This window comes from Salvelinus alpinus, chromosome 6 (genome assembly GCF_045679555.1).
Source record: "Salvelinus alpinus chromosome 6, SLU_Salpinus.1, whole genome shotgun sequence".
NCBI classification, from domain to species: domain Eukaryota; kingdom Metazoa; phylum Chordata; class Actinopteri; order Salmoniformes; family Salmonidae; genus Salvelinus; species Salvelinus alpinus.
This window is the reverse complement of record NC_092091.1, coordinates 26,952,739-26,968,623: the sequence shown is the minus strand read 5'-3', so window position 1 is coordinate 26,968,623 and position 15,885 is coordinate 26,952,739. Positions and strand designations below refer to the sequence as shown.

Here is a 15,885-nt window from a genome sequence, read left to right as displayed (position 1 = left end):
AGACTCTTTGTGGAGCTCAACTTGTGGAGCTCAACTTCATATCCCCTTAGGCTTCCAATGCCCTGTTCACAGTGCTCATCATACACATACTGTAGGGCATATCCTACCTTAATCATTGAAAAGGCATGTATAAAACATAGCAAGAATCTCAAACCCTACGGGACTACAACTGCCCAATTTCCTTGTTGGTTGGAGTAACATGCACTTCTGGGGTATCTGATAGAAGCCTGGATGAAGAGAAGGCCCTTACAGAGGCTTTGAAGTGCTGTATTCCTTCATGTTGAATCTCTACTATAACTATATCAGGTAGCGGGTCAGCAAGAGGGAGCGGTAATAACCCAGTAAATTGTCTCCCGGAGGCACCAGTACTCTCACAGAATACCAAACCTGACTCAGACACGGCAGGCCTCGCCGTCGAGAGAGAGAAAAACATCTCAGAAATCACATTCCCGTAATTACTCTTTCATTGAGGGGTGATTTAATCAAATCATTCCTTTTTTTAACTCAATCAGATTTGAAATAGGGTCTGTGTGACGAGAAATGCTGTGCTAAGCGTGTATTTCACGGGAAGCCTGTTCATCTCGTTCCTTATATGAAAAGTAAAGTGTCTGGCGCTGAAGTGCAGGGGTTCAAAATCAAATCAAATCAAACTGTATTGGTCACAGGGCCTTCCGAGTGGCGCAGCGGTGTAAGGCACTGCATCACAGTGCTAGCTGCGTCACCACAGATCCTGGTTTGATCCCAGGCTGTGTCGCAGCTCATGGAGACCCATGAGGCGGCGCACAATTGGCCCAGCGTCGTCCGGGTTAGGAGAGGGTTTGGCCGTCCGGGTTGTCCTTGTCCCATTGTGCTCTAGCGACTCCTGTGGTGGGCCAGGCACATGCACGCTGACATGGTCGCCAGGAGTACGATGTTTCCCATGACACATTGGTACAGCTGGCTTCCAGGTTAAGCGAGCAGTGTGTCCAGAAGCAGTGCGGCTTGGCGGGGTCGTGTTTTGGAAGACGCATGGCTCTTGCCCATAGCCTCTCCTGAGTCCATACGGGAGTTGCAGCGATGGGACAAGACTGTAACTACCAATTGAATATCACGAAATTGGGGGAAAAAGGGGGTAAAGAAATTAAACAATAATATAAAAAATATATTGTATTGCTCACATTTAGCAGATGTTACAGCGGGTGTAGCGAAATGCTCGTGTTCCTAGCTCCAACAGTGCATTAGTATCTAACAATTCAACAACCTTCAATATGTGTTCCAGTACAGCAGCTGGTCCCATGTATTCCTTCTCCTATTTCTCTGTTTTTCCATTATTTTACTCTTCATGGTGGCTTCAGGAGTGACCTACATATGGCAGCTCTGACAGGGGGCAGACAGGATGTGATTCATCAGCCATCTTGGGGATAAGGCCAACCTCACACCCTCAGGAGAATGTTTAAAGGAGACAGCTCATATGTTATCACCAAACTAGACACAGACAACTCTGTCATTTAGGCTTCACATGCCATCATTGGTTGAAATATGAGGTGAAAGTTTGGCTGATTAATCGTACTGTCAACGGCTGTTCACTAGGCTTTTCTCCTCTCACCACGATGCGACTAGAGACCACTGTACTAGAGACTATAAACACAGGCTGACAGTGTGGTCTTTGTCAGATTATTCCATGCTTCATGAGTGGTGAGTGAGTCTTCTTTTGGAGTCGTATAGCGGAAACCGACCACACCTTCAACTTGTCAACCTGGACACAGTAAGAGTGGATCCCGGGCAGCATTGAGCAAATTCTCAGTTCTGCTTCTTTTTCCTGCATGCTCGTTCCAGCCCTGTTCATCTCCTAGCCTGTCAACCGCACCTGCCAACTTCCTCTTTCCCATTCCACCGGAACTTTGGTTTTGGAAACATCAAAGTCAGACCAGAGGAGGCTTGGACACACCACTCTCTCACACACACACACACACACACACACACACACACACACACACACACACACACACACACACACACACACACACACACACAGAGAGCCACTGACTGGAAATAATGTCTCTCTCACACCTTAACAGAAAGGCCCGGCCCGTCGGCCCAGTCTCCTGGAAGTAGACCTTCAGAGAGATGCAGCTCCCCAGTGAACTAGAACTAGACACTGTTCACAGATCAGTGGCAGACCGTTCAACCATCACGTCTGGGGAGAGTCCTCACGCAGTCCTCCACACAGAGCAGCACTTCTGTGTATGATGTAAGTAGGATATACATTCTGTCATGTAAACCAATTCTAGCATGACAACTCGGGCATTAATCTAAATATTGTTGTTGGATGTTGAGCATGTACTATGCGACCATTGAATTTAGAGGACTTCTATAAGAGGACCCTGAGTGTGGTCATCCAGTGACTAACTGCACTGCAACTGAAGAACTCTTAACTCCCATCACTCTGCATCTAAAAACAAACCATTACGCTGGTCCCTGTCACGCCTCGCTAGCAGCCTGACGTTGTATATTAATTATAGCCTAAGTCCTTATCTCAGCACTGCACAGTGGTGGGGAAGTCACTGCACCCAGTGGCTGCTGGGTCGTGTGAGGGGTGGCTGGATGATCACTGGAATTTCCTCTATTTTTAGCAGGGCCTGTTATTTCGGGATGTTAGTACGGGTGCGGGGCGAGCTCATTTTGTCCGTGGACCAGGAGTTGACTTACCTTCTATGGATGGGGCCTGGTCCTGGGCTGCATACAGCATACTCTTGAACGCCTGGAAAAGGAAAAAACAGAGGGATAATCCCTCATCAGTTTCTCTACTGTACAAGCAATGACCTGTTGATGTTTAATCCAATCAATCAACGCCTTTTCATATGAGTAAATGATTGCAATAGTTAGTGGGGTTAACGTAATGAACAAGATATTATTGATTGATAAATTCAAGTAATCTACTTACATAGCCATTCTCATGAATAGTATGATAAGTCAATTACTTCACACAAATGAAGAAAGAAGACCAGAACACTAAGTAATATATTGAAAGTATATCTGAAATTTCCAAACTCAGTACATAATGTCTACAGGGAAAAATAACCATCCTTCGGCAACAATCCGCAAGATGTGTGAAGATAATGATTCCAGGCGGAGTTATAGGACATCAGTGCCGATGTATTTAACCATGATGTCTGATGGACACAATTTCCCTGTCACATTCTACATCTCTCAAATTAAACAGAGATAGAGGCTAGTTCTTATCAGTTCTTACAGTTCTTATCACACCCAAGGATTTTGTCTATGGTTGAAAAGGGACCACAGATGTGCAGGGAAAGATTTTCTCATGACATTGTTGATGGTGCTCTTCTAAAATCACATTCCTTATTTTCAGAGAAACCAAATGCATTGCAGATTGTTCCGTACACGAATGAAATAGAGATCTGTAATCCACTAGGCTCCTTTGCATCAAAAAACAAGTTGTTAATGGTGTACTACACCCTAGGAAATATACATCCAAAATACAGGTCTAAACTGGCTGCTATCAGGCTACTTGCCATGGCTAGATCAGCAGACCTCTGTCAATCTGGTGTAGATGTAAAATTGAATAGAATCAAGGAAGAGACGGATGCATTGTACAGTGGAGTTAAAATGCAAACTATTAACGATATATGGTCTCTCTGTGGAGACACCCTGGCACAACATAAACTGGCAGGGTTCAAAGAGAGTGTGGGCTTTGCCTACAGTAAGTGCAGACACAGTGAGTGTTCTTTTGAAGACATGCAGTCACACTTCAATGAGGATGCATATACTAAAAGGACATTTGGAGAAGCATGTCAGACAGTGTGATGAAATAGAAAAGGCACAGACGGACTTGCTTCGCAACAGCCTGAGAACAACATATGGGATCAATAGAAGGAGCAAGTTAGTTGAATTACCAACCTTTGATATCATACAACAAACTCCGCAAGACATTATGCATGTCATTTTGGAGGGCATAGCCCCATTGGAAATCAAATGTGTTTTGAATCATCTTGTTGTGTCAGGACAGATTGATTGATTCCCTTATTCCCCTCTAGATGTTAGAGATCGGCGATCCCCAATTTCTGTTTGTACATTAACGTCAAGTGATGGTAAACTAAAACAGTAATCTGGGCAAATGCTTGTCCTGCTAAGGATATTGCCATTTGTTTTGGAGACTTTGGAAGTCAATGCATATATACAACTGATAATCGATCTAATAGAGATTGTACAGATAGTATTTGCACCTGTTCTTTCCATTGTGACTGTGTCTAGGTTGAAGTTACTCATTGAAAATCATTTGAAGCATTGGAAGGAGCTTTTTCCAGACCGCATTGTTACACCTAAACAGCATTATATGATACATTTGCCATCACAGATAAAGTCATTGGGTCCAATGGTTAGACATATGTGTATGCGGTTCGAGTCTAAACATTGTTTCTTTAAACAATGGGCTTCCAAGCTCAATTTTTGAAAAATATTTGCAAGTCTTTGATTAATCAGAACCAAATATATGAATGCTGCCAAAATGTTGACATTTCAATGCACCCAATTTTTTCAAATGAAAGGGAGATGGGACCCTTTATCAGAGGTTAAAGATCTACAATATTTACGTGGAAATTGAGGGACTTCCTAGGTTTCAATGAAGTAAACCAAATCAACTGTAGTAAATACATAACTCAGAAGTCCATGATCTTTGCCAAAGTACTGAATGGGAATATGCCAGAATTTGGACTGGTCAAAAACATATTTCTTGTTGATTCTAGGCTTTATTGTTTGGAATATCAACCACTTCAAACTATACGCTTTGATAGAAACGTCATGGCTTATCAAGTTGAGGTCCCACACCTTGCACAGGCCACTGAGTTACTGGATGCTGAAAAACTGGTTGATTTTACCTCTTATTACACAATTAGCAACAAGAGCCAAACGTATGTACAAGTCAAATACCATCTTGGGGATGTAATAGAATTGTACAACAGTTCAAATGACTCATAGTGTGTTCCCAAGATATGAAAAGCGTACTGTCTTTGTTCTGTGTCTACATGTATTTTTATTTTATTTAACTAGGCAAGTCAGTTAAGAACAAATTCTTATTTTCAATGATGGCCTAGGAACAGTGGGTTAACTGCCTTGTTCAGGGGCAGAACGATAGATTTTTACCTTGTCAGCTCGGGAATTCGATCTTGCAACCTTCGGTTACTAGTCCAACACTCTAGCCACTAGGCTCCCTGCTGCCCCATAATGATTGCTGTGCTGTGTGTAAGATTGACAATAAAACAGTGAATTCCATTTGGTCGTTATCTGTTCTTAATATGTGAAGAGATGAAAAGGATAAGATGCTTGAAATAAGAAACTCTGACTTTGACAAAGCAGTTTTGTACTTGTCAGTGTTGATCAAAAAGCTTTATAATTCTGGTCATTCTAGTTTCAAGCATTAAGTTACTCAGAACCAGTAACACAGTCTCAGTAACAAGTTATATTATCTTATTAAGATAATTAAGGACAAAAAAGCTTGAAACAAGTGAAATGCTCGAACATTATAACTGCCTGGTAAGAAGAAATATCTTGTCCGACAAAAAACAAGCATATATTGCCTTGATTTAAGATATTTAATCTTACTTAGATTTCAATTTTTGCAGCGTAGCCTATACTACAAACACCTCTTTCTACAGAATGTGGTTATTTCCTTCGATCACTCTGACCTTGCAGATAATGGATACGGACAGATAATTACGAGATACATCTTAACATGACTTTATTCTGTGAGGCCTGGACCTGAATATATCACTATTCCTCCCTACCAATCTAACTCTGGGGCAATAGCAGTAATTGTGAACACGTTTCTTGGACGTCCAGTCAAAACAACTACGCTTGGGCCTTCAGTGGGATAGACACATACCCGCATGATGAACTTTGTGTCTTGTGCAACAGTTTCCAACCAATAATTTTTTGATTCAAAGCTTAGATGTGACAAAGAATAATTTAAATAATGACGCATAATGAAGAAAAAAGTATCTTCTTGACAACCATATGTGTAGCTTATGTTCCATTCCCCCAGTGTCTGGAACGGTTTATCTGATGTTTGGATAACGTTGATATATGAGAGGAAAGGATGATAATTAATCCTATGTGGGAGGAACCTACTTAGAAACTGTTTGCTCATTTTCCAACCTGAACACCAACACTGCAGTCAGATATTACTCTATGCTCATATCGAACACTTCATTTGTAGTTAACATTCTTTGCAGGAGACCACCTGTGGTTCATGTAGCAGGGCTTACCGTCCAGACTAATAGTTGGAAGAGACAGAAGGGACGCATTCATCAAGATGTAGGCATATTGCCATGGCAATAGCACCGATGGTAAAGGGGGCAGGGCAGGGCGGCTCTTTTTTGCATGCTCCGACTGTAGTATAGTACACCAGCTTACAGAGATCAACCTGCAGGTCTCCCCACACCTAATTGGGCTGATAGTCTTCTGTTGAGATGTACAGTAGTAAAAAAGAACTATATCAACTACAATACTGCAGGTGCTGGGTGGTCTGAGATCTGAATCTCCGATGATTCTCATCATCACTTTAACTGAGTGGATCTCTGAGTGCAGGACTGACCGAGACCAGATGCCTTCTCAGTAGGGGATAGAGGATGAGGTGTGGGAAGCTCGCCATGCCATCTCTGTTGTCTAAGTAAGATGCATACATTACACCAGAAGTGTGTTGTTTTGTGTTGGCTATAGGCTAGCATGATCATATTCATCATGTCATGTGCAATGATTTCTGTTCTCATTTAAACCATGCATCTTTCGTTAATGTCAGTGGTTGGAATAGTGAAAATTTTTATATGAACCAATCATTTGTATTTATGGTTCACATTATCCAGTTTATGCAGTGTGTGTTTATGCACATCTTGCAATGTGTGCCACTGGCAGCGCTCAAAAACCTGCATATATGCCTACCTAACAGTTGGAACACTGCACAGAGAGGCTAGAGTGGGAAATGAGCCCCACACAGTAACCACTGCATGTAATTAACATGTGTACCTGCTTATGATAATAATTTCATGTCCCTTAGGAATAGGAACTTCGCTTACACAAGCATTCTCCTGAACATATAAACCCACGCAAGTGATTCGATTGCAGAGGTAAAAGCACAAGAGGCTTCCTTCTATCGCCCACCCACGCTGCCAAATTACCCTCTCCACCTTGCTCATGTTACGGCTTCTGTTGCTTTACCACACTCACACAGAACAGACCAGGAACCAGCCCAAGGGCCAGCCTAGATGGAACCAAGAACCAAGACCATGTACCAACTGCACTAGCCAAAAGGAAAATGTCCATGAGATGAAACAAAAAGGAGAAAGGACAAACGGACCAGTCTAATGTTGTTTGTTTTCATATTATCTAGAAGAGTGAGATTACTCTGTAATAATGCCAGCATATCACACAGGAATGAGCTCTGCTTTCCTAATGAGCAGCAGCAGACCTCAACGCTAAACAGGTGTTTAAAATGGACAGTCTCATAGGATGAGCAGACTTCATTACTTTATCACCTTGTCAATTCCTCAATTCACATGCAAGCGTTTTAGTGATTAGAGGCATCTTTTCTCCCAAGCAGCCTACCCAGCTGTCCTGTTGTAGCCAAAGGCATTTAGAAGAATCCAGACAATGTTGCATTGGAAAAATAAAAGAAAGAGTAAGGTCATTGATGGATGGTAAAAACGCTTGACAGACCAAACTAAAGGGTGGGGATAACAGCGAGACTTGTTGTTGCTGATGTTTCCTCCACAAAGCCTTGTTCAAGAAACGTCTCAAGGACAGAGTGATCTCTACTCTGTTTTGGCAATAAACAGACATGTACATGTAAAAGGACCATGAGCTCCAACGTGAAGTTCATAGAAGCATGTCAAATCTGGTGTCAAATTAAGGCATTTATAACATTTTCAACCATTTTCTACTCTAAATACTAGGATTAAGCAAAGGCTTTGATTAGTGGTCAAACAAATGGAAAAGGGGTCTTAAAAAACATCTACCAGGAAAAGTCTTAAAAGGTATTAGAAATACATCAAAACATAATAATGTTGAAGTAAAGACCCCTGACAACTAATATCAACACTTATATTTAGTTTGGATAAATTATGTTCCTTACGTAAGTTTAAGAAACATTGCCCTGTGTCTTGAAATACTGTTACCAAAAATCCACATCATATTTTCTAATTTCTCTCCCTCATGAAGAGGGAGGATAATGAAAGTTCACACAAGTAACAAGTAAATCTAGACCTAGCAGTTAGTTAGTGTTTTTACTGATACCTATTTGATTTATGAATTATTAACTGATTCAAACTTGAAATGTTGTTAGCAAATTGTTAACGAAATTTCCTAAATAATCTTTAACGGAATTAGTGCAATTGAATTGGCTACAATGTGAAATCATAGTAGTCACAAACCACAGATGGGTCAACTGCTACAGTCCTCTCTTCCAACGGAATACTGTTATGTTCAACTCATTACCATTTTCTTTCTCTTTCTGTCGTCTGGTGGTCAAAGCAAGTGTGAAAACAGTCTGGACAACCCCTCCCTCTCCCTCTCTCTATCTATCCCTCTCTCGCTCTGCTTTTCTGTCTTTTCTCTCTAGTTAATGTCACCTGTCCCGACTCTTACTGAACCCTACCCATGAGCCCCCTCTCTTTCCATTTACTGTAACCAGCATCCTTACCCACTGAGCACCGACGTCCATGGACGTTGAAAAGTAGTTCAAATTTGGTCAGTCCGCCCTGGCCTTGATTTCAACGTCCACAGACATTGTGTGTTTTTGTAAAATGTTCAGTGTAAATTGTTAAAAGTAGTCCTTGTACATAGAGTTGTATGTGTTTTTTAATTTTTTGGGCCTACATGAAGTGAAAAATCTAAGTCTCAGTGCAATTCCATTACCCTCGAATTGCCCATAACCTTATTCCCTTAATATTTCCAGGGGATAAAATTAAGTTATCCATCTTCTCTAAGATTCAGAGGTTCTTAACTTAATGTAAAGTGCTATATTTTTTATCAGAATATTTCTGACCAGTTCCCCATCAATCCAGCGCGCAAGCCTAATTAATGCAAGACCAAACAACACATCCCTCACACTCAGAGAAAAAAGACAAAGTCCACTCATCAACCACTACCTCACAAAGCAAAGTGATTTAGTTAGTAATACTGATTATTTATCCATGACATAGCAATTGATGGTATGCCAATCTATGCCAGAGAATCCGTCATTCATCTCAGGTCATCCATCTCAGAGCCGACTGAGGTGTAAAATGGCTGATATGGACATGTATTGGTCCCCGTACTACATGCGTCAGGCTGCAAGTATAGACAAAGACTAATATGGCCATATGTGTTTTACCTTCACCACATCCAAGTGACCGCATAGACCTTCCTATACCTACTTAACGAGTTAGGTAGATCAATAAAGGTATTTATAAGATGTATATAAACATATATTTTTTATAGTATGGTATATGGCCACATAGTGAGGCATGCAGGTTTGATACTGGAATGCAGACTCAGACTCTTCCAGAGGCTTGCATCAGCATCTTTGTCTATAATTCATAGAACAAAATGGAATGGGGCAGCCTTGTCAGAGCCTGTCCTCACTCAGGCTCTTAATGTGAACCAAGAAGATGTGGGGTGTGACCCTGAAAATGCTCATACATATCCCAACAAAGACCTTGACCTGGATGTACCCTTACTCTGATCTCTCCAAACCATAGATACAACCAAACATGGCCAGTTTTAGACTTTGTGATTTTGGTCCGTTCAATTAATGCTTGTCAAACAAAGCAAGGCATAATATCTAATTTACAAAAATTGCAATTAACAAAATAACTTACATAATAGCGTTATTCAATCAAATATGTTGTGTCACAGGGAAAAATGTTTCAGGACAGTAACATTTTATGAATTATAATGAAAACATTGTATTGTGATTTTACCCATTAACAGAGAATATCCTATGCATAATCATTTATATATAGTTATGTTTTAAAATAATATTTGAAAAAGTGACATTTCTCATTCAGAAAAATATTTTAGGTCTGGTTTCCAACACTGGAAAACAATAACGGACTAAGCCACATAAATACTATCCTAATTGTTCAGCGTTCCAATATAATGTAGGATGAAGCGCACGCGATGGCGACCTGAGCAGGTGACAGATATATGTCAACATCAACAAATATAGAGAAAGATAATAATGTATCCCGTAAATATAATCACTAACCTAAATAAAATAACAATTAACAAAATGAATAAATGCTTAGGGTCTATGAATAGCAAGTATGTTATCTATGAACAAAAGGCTTCTACAATTAAAGTGACAGCTTCAGGAATGGTTGCACAAAGATAACTAGGATGCATAAAATCATGACCTAAAATGACAAAACAACACTAAATTAAAAACAAACAAAAAAAGGCTAAGAAAGCACGGTTTATCAAAAGGAAAGTTACAGCTTACGCAATAGCCAACCATAAACTATAGACTATCCTTATCTAGTAGCCTATCCAAGCAATCTTTTGTTACACAATTCAATAAGTAGGCTAAAAGTTAAAGTGACAGCTGTAACAAAAACACAAATCAAGATTAATAAAATGTACCAAGACTAATAGCAAACCATATTATGCTATTAATTCAGTAGGTATTCATTAAACGATGGATTCGAGGGACTTTTCTCAATTTAAATCAGAAAGCATTACTTCTAAACACAATCGTGTGAAATTACCTCATATTGAAGGTACTGTTTCCTCCATTCCGGAGTAATATGAGAAGAAAGGTGCTCCGCGAATTTCATTTTGTCTAAGCAGCTATATCTTCAACCTCCGTAATTCCTTTTAGGACTGTCCCCTGTTGACTCGAGTTTTGTTATATCTGTCAACTTGCTGGCTCGCATGCGGCAGCCTGCACTAGCGCACTCTGTCTTGTCCAAAATAACGTACTCCAAATTAACTCTGTCCCATACTATTCTTAAGAGGGATGGCGGAACAGAATCCTCCCGCTCTATAACAGGTGGTTTGATTACGATACGGTTCCGGTGCAAATTCAATGACTTTCTCCCTTCGATCTCTGGTAAGGTCTGGGGACATAGCAGTCCGCCATCGCATTCAGCCAACAACGTGGTTGCGTCACTCCGCAGTGACAGCCGGCGCGGTGTGTATCCTATCTGAAGATGGTTTTAATGTCTGTGATCTGACGACTGTACTGTACTGCGCTTCCTTTGTCTTTATTAGGCTATTAAAATATAGACAATTATTGGTAGATTATTTGTAGAAAAAGCTATCCACATGTAGGCTACAGCCTATGTTCTGCGTGCATTAGAGGTGTGAGATCTTCTGTTGACAGACTTTCTGGGAATATGCTCCCCAACTTTTACAAGGCCACATAATCACATGAATTGGCGCCTCAAATGTATGTAATCAAATTCCATAGCCTATTGTATAATGAGAGAAAAAAGATGTATACAGTACCAGTCAAAAGTTTGGACACACCTACTCATTCAAGAGTTTTTCTTTATTTTTAATATTTTCTACATTGTAGAATAATAGTGAAGACATTAAAACTATGAAATAACACATATGGAATCATGTAGTAGCCCAAAAAGTGTTAAACAAATCAACATATATTATAGATTTTAGATTCTTCAAAGTAGCCACTCTTTGCCTTGATCACAGCTTTGCACACTCTTGGAGTTCCATTCCATCATGCTGATTACAAATTGAGACCGGTGTTGTGCTGAAAATCCCCCCCCCCCTTCGCATTCTTCATTGCTGCGACTTGCTTGCTAGTTGAGATTTCACTCCTTTGTCAGTTTAGCCTACATTTCACTGATCTTAGTAGCAGAAAGCATATTTGTCTGCAGTTTTCGGTTTGGCTATTTGTTTCAAGTGTATGTGGCGGTTCTAGCTTGTATGGCGCCATGGGCGAGCCCATGTCGCCCGTACCTAAATCCGCTACTGATTTTTATTAGTCTATAAATAAATCTCTTTGCCAAAATTTGTCATCTCTCCCATGTCTTATTCGGCTTGTATTTTTGAAAGTGTAAGGATAATAATTCAGCCATAGTTGTTCTGAAATGTTTATTGCTTGCCAACATTTTAATCCCTCCTCTATGTTTAATATAACACACATACATTCATTATTAATTTCGGTTGCCTATCCTGACGTGAAGTTTGTTCTATATAAAGTATTTGACTCTGATGTGTGCCACATAAAGTATTTGACTCTAGCCACAAAATTAAGGAATATAGAAGGGGGTGGGGGGGATTCTTGCAGGGGGAGATTTTCGGCACAACACTGGTGTTGGTGCGTGCGGTTTATTGTTGCCACCTGCAATACAGATCAACATATTGTAAATACTACCACCACCTACTGGACAACATTTGCTAATATGGCAGGCTACTGGTACATAGTTTGAAATTGTAGTTTTGTTATTTTTGATTCAGTCTTTTCTGTTTCATTTAACCAGATAATGATAATAAAGCTGCTTTTGTCAGAGCAACAAGTAGGCTAGAATAATGTATATTGGGTAGCCTGGCGCCGTGCGTGGTCACTTTCTCGACATAGGACGCTACAGTTTTGGGGCAGAAAAATAAATGATGGTGCGCGTTATAGGCTAAACGAAAAAAATATTAAATAGATGTCACAAAAATGTATCATGTGACTGACTTTTCCAACCAAGGTACTTTTTCTATATTGGCATTTCGGTAGAACATATTTAAAAACGGAAGTTAAAGGACTAAGGAACTCCAATGCTTTCCGGCTTGGTACAGGCTTTTATCAGGGCTTTTTATGATACGTATATAGTATCCACATATATAGTACACTACGGTTATTTTTGTGTCTTTTTTTAACAGTACTATGTACCTGTCTGTACAACTAGAAGCATGGATTTCTGTCCGGATTTTAGGTCAAAATCTTTGTTCCTAGTCTAAGTTCTACCCGAGGCTTTTAGTGGGGTGTACCACAGACGGACCATTCGTGCAAAGTGCAAACAAGTCCATCTCAGCGATAACGGATTAAATCATAGCCTGTATAAACTACTGAAAGCGATAATATAAGGTCGTCACATATTTTTTTTAACCGTCTTTATTTTCGACAATGGCTTCACGCTCGCCATCGTCTTCCCCTGATTCTGCCACAGGCTCAGGTACCGACCCAGCTCGGCCTGATACAGGAGATCCTCTCGGAGGAGGATCGGACTCCGACTCAGATCTAGGATTAGGGAAATTCGACAGTGGTGCAGGTGACCCTGGTCATCGACTGGAAGGGGAGGAATTGGAACACGAATTTGAGGCAGCAGCAGACCGTCTTCGAGATCTACTTCAGACGGCCAGCAGGGAACAACTGTTGTACCTGTATGCTAGGTATAAACAGGTGACTATCAGATAGCAGCACATCCCAATGGACCCATTTGTTATTTAGATACTTTTGTATATATACTGTATGTGGAGACCCCTTCAAATTAGTGGATTTGGCTATTTGGCTATTTTAGCCCCACCCGTTGCTGACATTTTATATAAAATCGATCACACAGCCATGCAATCTCCATAGACAAACATTGGCCGTAGAATGGCCTTACTGAAGAGCTCAGTGACTTTCAACGTGGCACCGTCATAGGATGCCACCATTCCAACAAGTCAGTTTGTAAAATTTCTGCACTGCTAGAGCTGCCACGGTCAACTGTAAGTGTTGTTATTGGGAAGTGGAAACGTCTAGGAACAACAACGGCTCAGCCGCGAAGTGGTAGGCCGCACAAGCTCACCGAATGGGAGCCTGGAGGGCTGAAGCGCGTAGCGCATAAAAATCGTCTGTCCTCAGTTGCAACACTCACTACCGAGTTCCAAACCTTTTCTGGCAGCAATGTCAGCACAAGAACTGTTAGCGGGGAGCTTCATGAAATAGGTTTCCATGGCCGAGCAGCCGCACACAAGCCAAAGATCACCATGCGCAATGTCAAGCGTTAGTTGGAGTGGTAAAGCACGCCACCATTGGACTCTGGAGCAGTGGAAACGCATTCTCTGGAGTGATGAATCACGCTTCGCCATCTGGCAGTCCGATGGTCGAATCAAGGTTTGGCGGATACCAGGAGAGCGCTACCTGCCTCAATGCATAGTGCTAACTGTAAAGTTATGTGGAGGAGGAATAAGGGTCTGGGGCTGATTTTCATGGTTCGGGCTAGGCCCCTTAGTTCCAGTGAAGGGAAATTTTAACGCTACAGCATACAATTACATTCTAGACGATTCTGTGCTTGGAGCAGTTTGGGGAAGGCTCTTTCTTGTTTCAGCATGACAATGCCCCCGTGCGCAAAGCGAGGTCCATACAGAAGTGGTTTGTTGAGATCGGTGTGGAAGAACTTGACTGGCCTGCACAGAGCCCTGACCTCAACCCCATCGAACACCTTTAGGATGAATTGGAACGCCAACTCCGAGCCGGGCCTAATCGCCCAACATCAGTGCCCGACCTCACTAATGCTCTTGTGGCTGAATGGAAGCAAGTCCCTGCAGCAATGTTCCAACATCTAGTGGAAAGCCTTCCCAGAAGAGTGGAGGCTGTTATAGCAGCAAAGGGGGGACCAACTCCATATTAATGCCCATGATTTTGGAATGAGATGTATAACAAACAGGTGTCCGCATACTTTTGATCATGTAGTGTAGCTAGCAAATGGCATAAATATTCAGTCTACATTCACGTTTGTTATGTTCTAGCTATTGGTGCCACCAAATGTTGTTCATCATGCCCTTGCATCCATAATAATATCATTGTTACGCTATTTTGTTGACTTGTGGTGGGGTGGGAGTTTTACCACAGGTATGTACACAAATTGCAAACAGGTGTAGAATCGATGTCAATCTATTGTTTGCCATTGAATTGATAGTGATGATTCTGCTGAGAGCTGTCAAACAGATGGTTAGGCTATTTAATCCATTCTTGAGTCACCTGTATTTCATATGTTCACAGGTCAAGGTTGGAAAGTGCAATACAGCAAAGCCTGGGTTTTTCGATTTTGAAGGTCAAAGAAAATGGTATGTTTGGAATTTGTTAATCATTGTGCTGATATTATGTGTTTATTCAATTCCTGGCATAAATTTGCATGGGTGAATCATACTATGCCCTGGAGTAAGTGGTGAGTGGTCCTGTTTTGAGATTTCAATTTACATGACATTTTTTTCTTGTTCCAAACTGAAACTCACCTACTGTATGGTCCTGTTCTCTTTAATGCTTTTGGGAGGGAGAGAAACTATCTGCTGAATGTTTTTGTTATGTTTTGCTACAGGACAGCATGGAAGCAGCTTGAGGACATGAGTGCAGAACAGGCCATGCAGGAGTACGTTTCATGTGTAACTTCACTAGACCCAGACAGCAGTCAGAAGGTAAAAAGCCCTCACAAATCCAATACTACACTACATTTGATCTCACAAATTTACATAATACAATCTCCACATGCAGGAAACTCTGCAATGTGAGAACTGAAACAAATGTCTTTCTCACGTTTGAACCATTCTAAAAAAAGATAACTAACTTTGACAGCTCCACCTGCACCTAAGAATGCAGTATGGCGCATTGACCAGCAGGGGACACTGACTGACTATGCAACTTGGCAGAAATACTAAGCGTTTGTCTAACATTTATTTATTTATATAACCTTTATTTAACTAGACAAGTCAGTTAAGAACAAATTCTTATTTACAATGACGGTCTACCAAAAGGCAAAAGGACTCCTGTGGGGACGGGGACTGGGATTAAAAATAAATTAAATAAAAAATATAGGACAAAACACACATGAAGGACAAGAGACAACACTACATAAAGAGAGAACTAAGACAACAACATAGCATGGCAGCAACACATGACAACACAGCAAGGTAGCAACA

General features: G+C 41.0%; 2 protein-coding genes across 4 annotated transcripts in view; one reads left to right on the top strand and one right to left on the bottom strand.

Annotated features, from left to right (window-relative positions):
- The window catches only part of LOC139578471 (xenotropic and polytropic retrovirus receptor 1 homolog), a 106,581-nt gene extending 95,441 nt beyond the window's left edge, over window positions 1-11,140 (bottom strand). For all 3 annotated transcript variants that reach the window (XR_011675555.1, XM_071406109.1, XM_071406110.1), the window contains exons 1-2: window positions 10,740-11,140; window positions 2,689-2,740 (exon numbers count right to left, since the gene is read on the bottom strand). Coding sequence is in view for 2 of the 3 variants with exons in the window: in XM_071406109.1 (XP_071262210.1) it covers window positions 2,689-2,740; window positions 10,740-10,808 (121 nt within the window). In the remaining variant the exon portion in view is untranslated. The remainder of the gene's footprint in view (window positions 1-2,688; window positions 2,741-10,739) is intronic.
- Window positions 11,141-12,765: 1,625 nt separating this feature from the next.
- LOC139578468 (acyl-CoA-binding domain-containing protein 6) overlaps window positions 12,766-15,885 on the top strand; it is a 35,401-nt gene continuing 32,281 nt past the window's right edge. Inside the window, exons 1-3 of the mRNA XM_071406101.1 lie at window positions 12,766-13,387; window positions 14,972-15,036; window positions 15,288-15,384. Of these exons, the coding sequence (XP_071262202.1) occupies window positions 13,112-13,387; window positions 14,972-15,036; window positions 15,288-15,384 (438 nt within the window). The 5' untranslated portion in view covers window positions 12,766-13,111. The remainder of the gene's footprint in view (window positions 13,388-14,971; window positions 15,037-15,287; window positions 15,385-15,885) is intronic.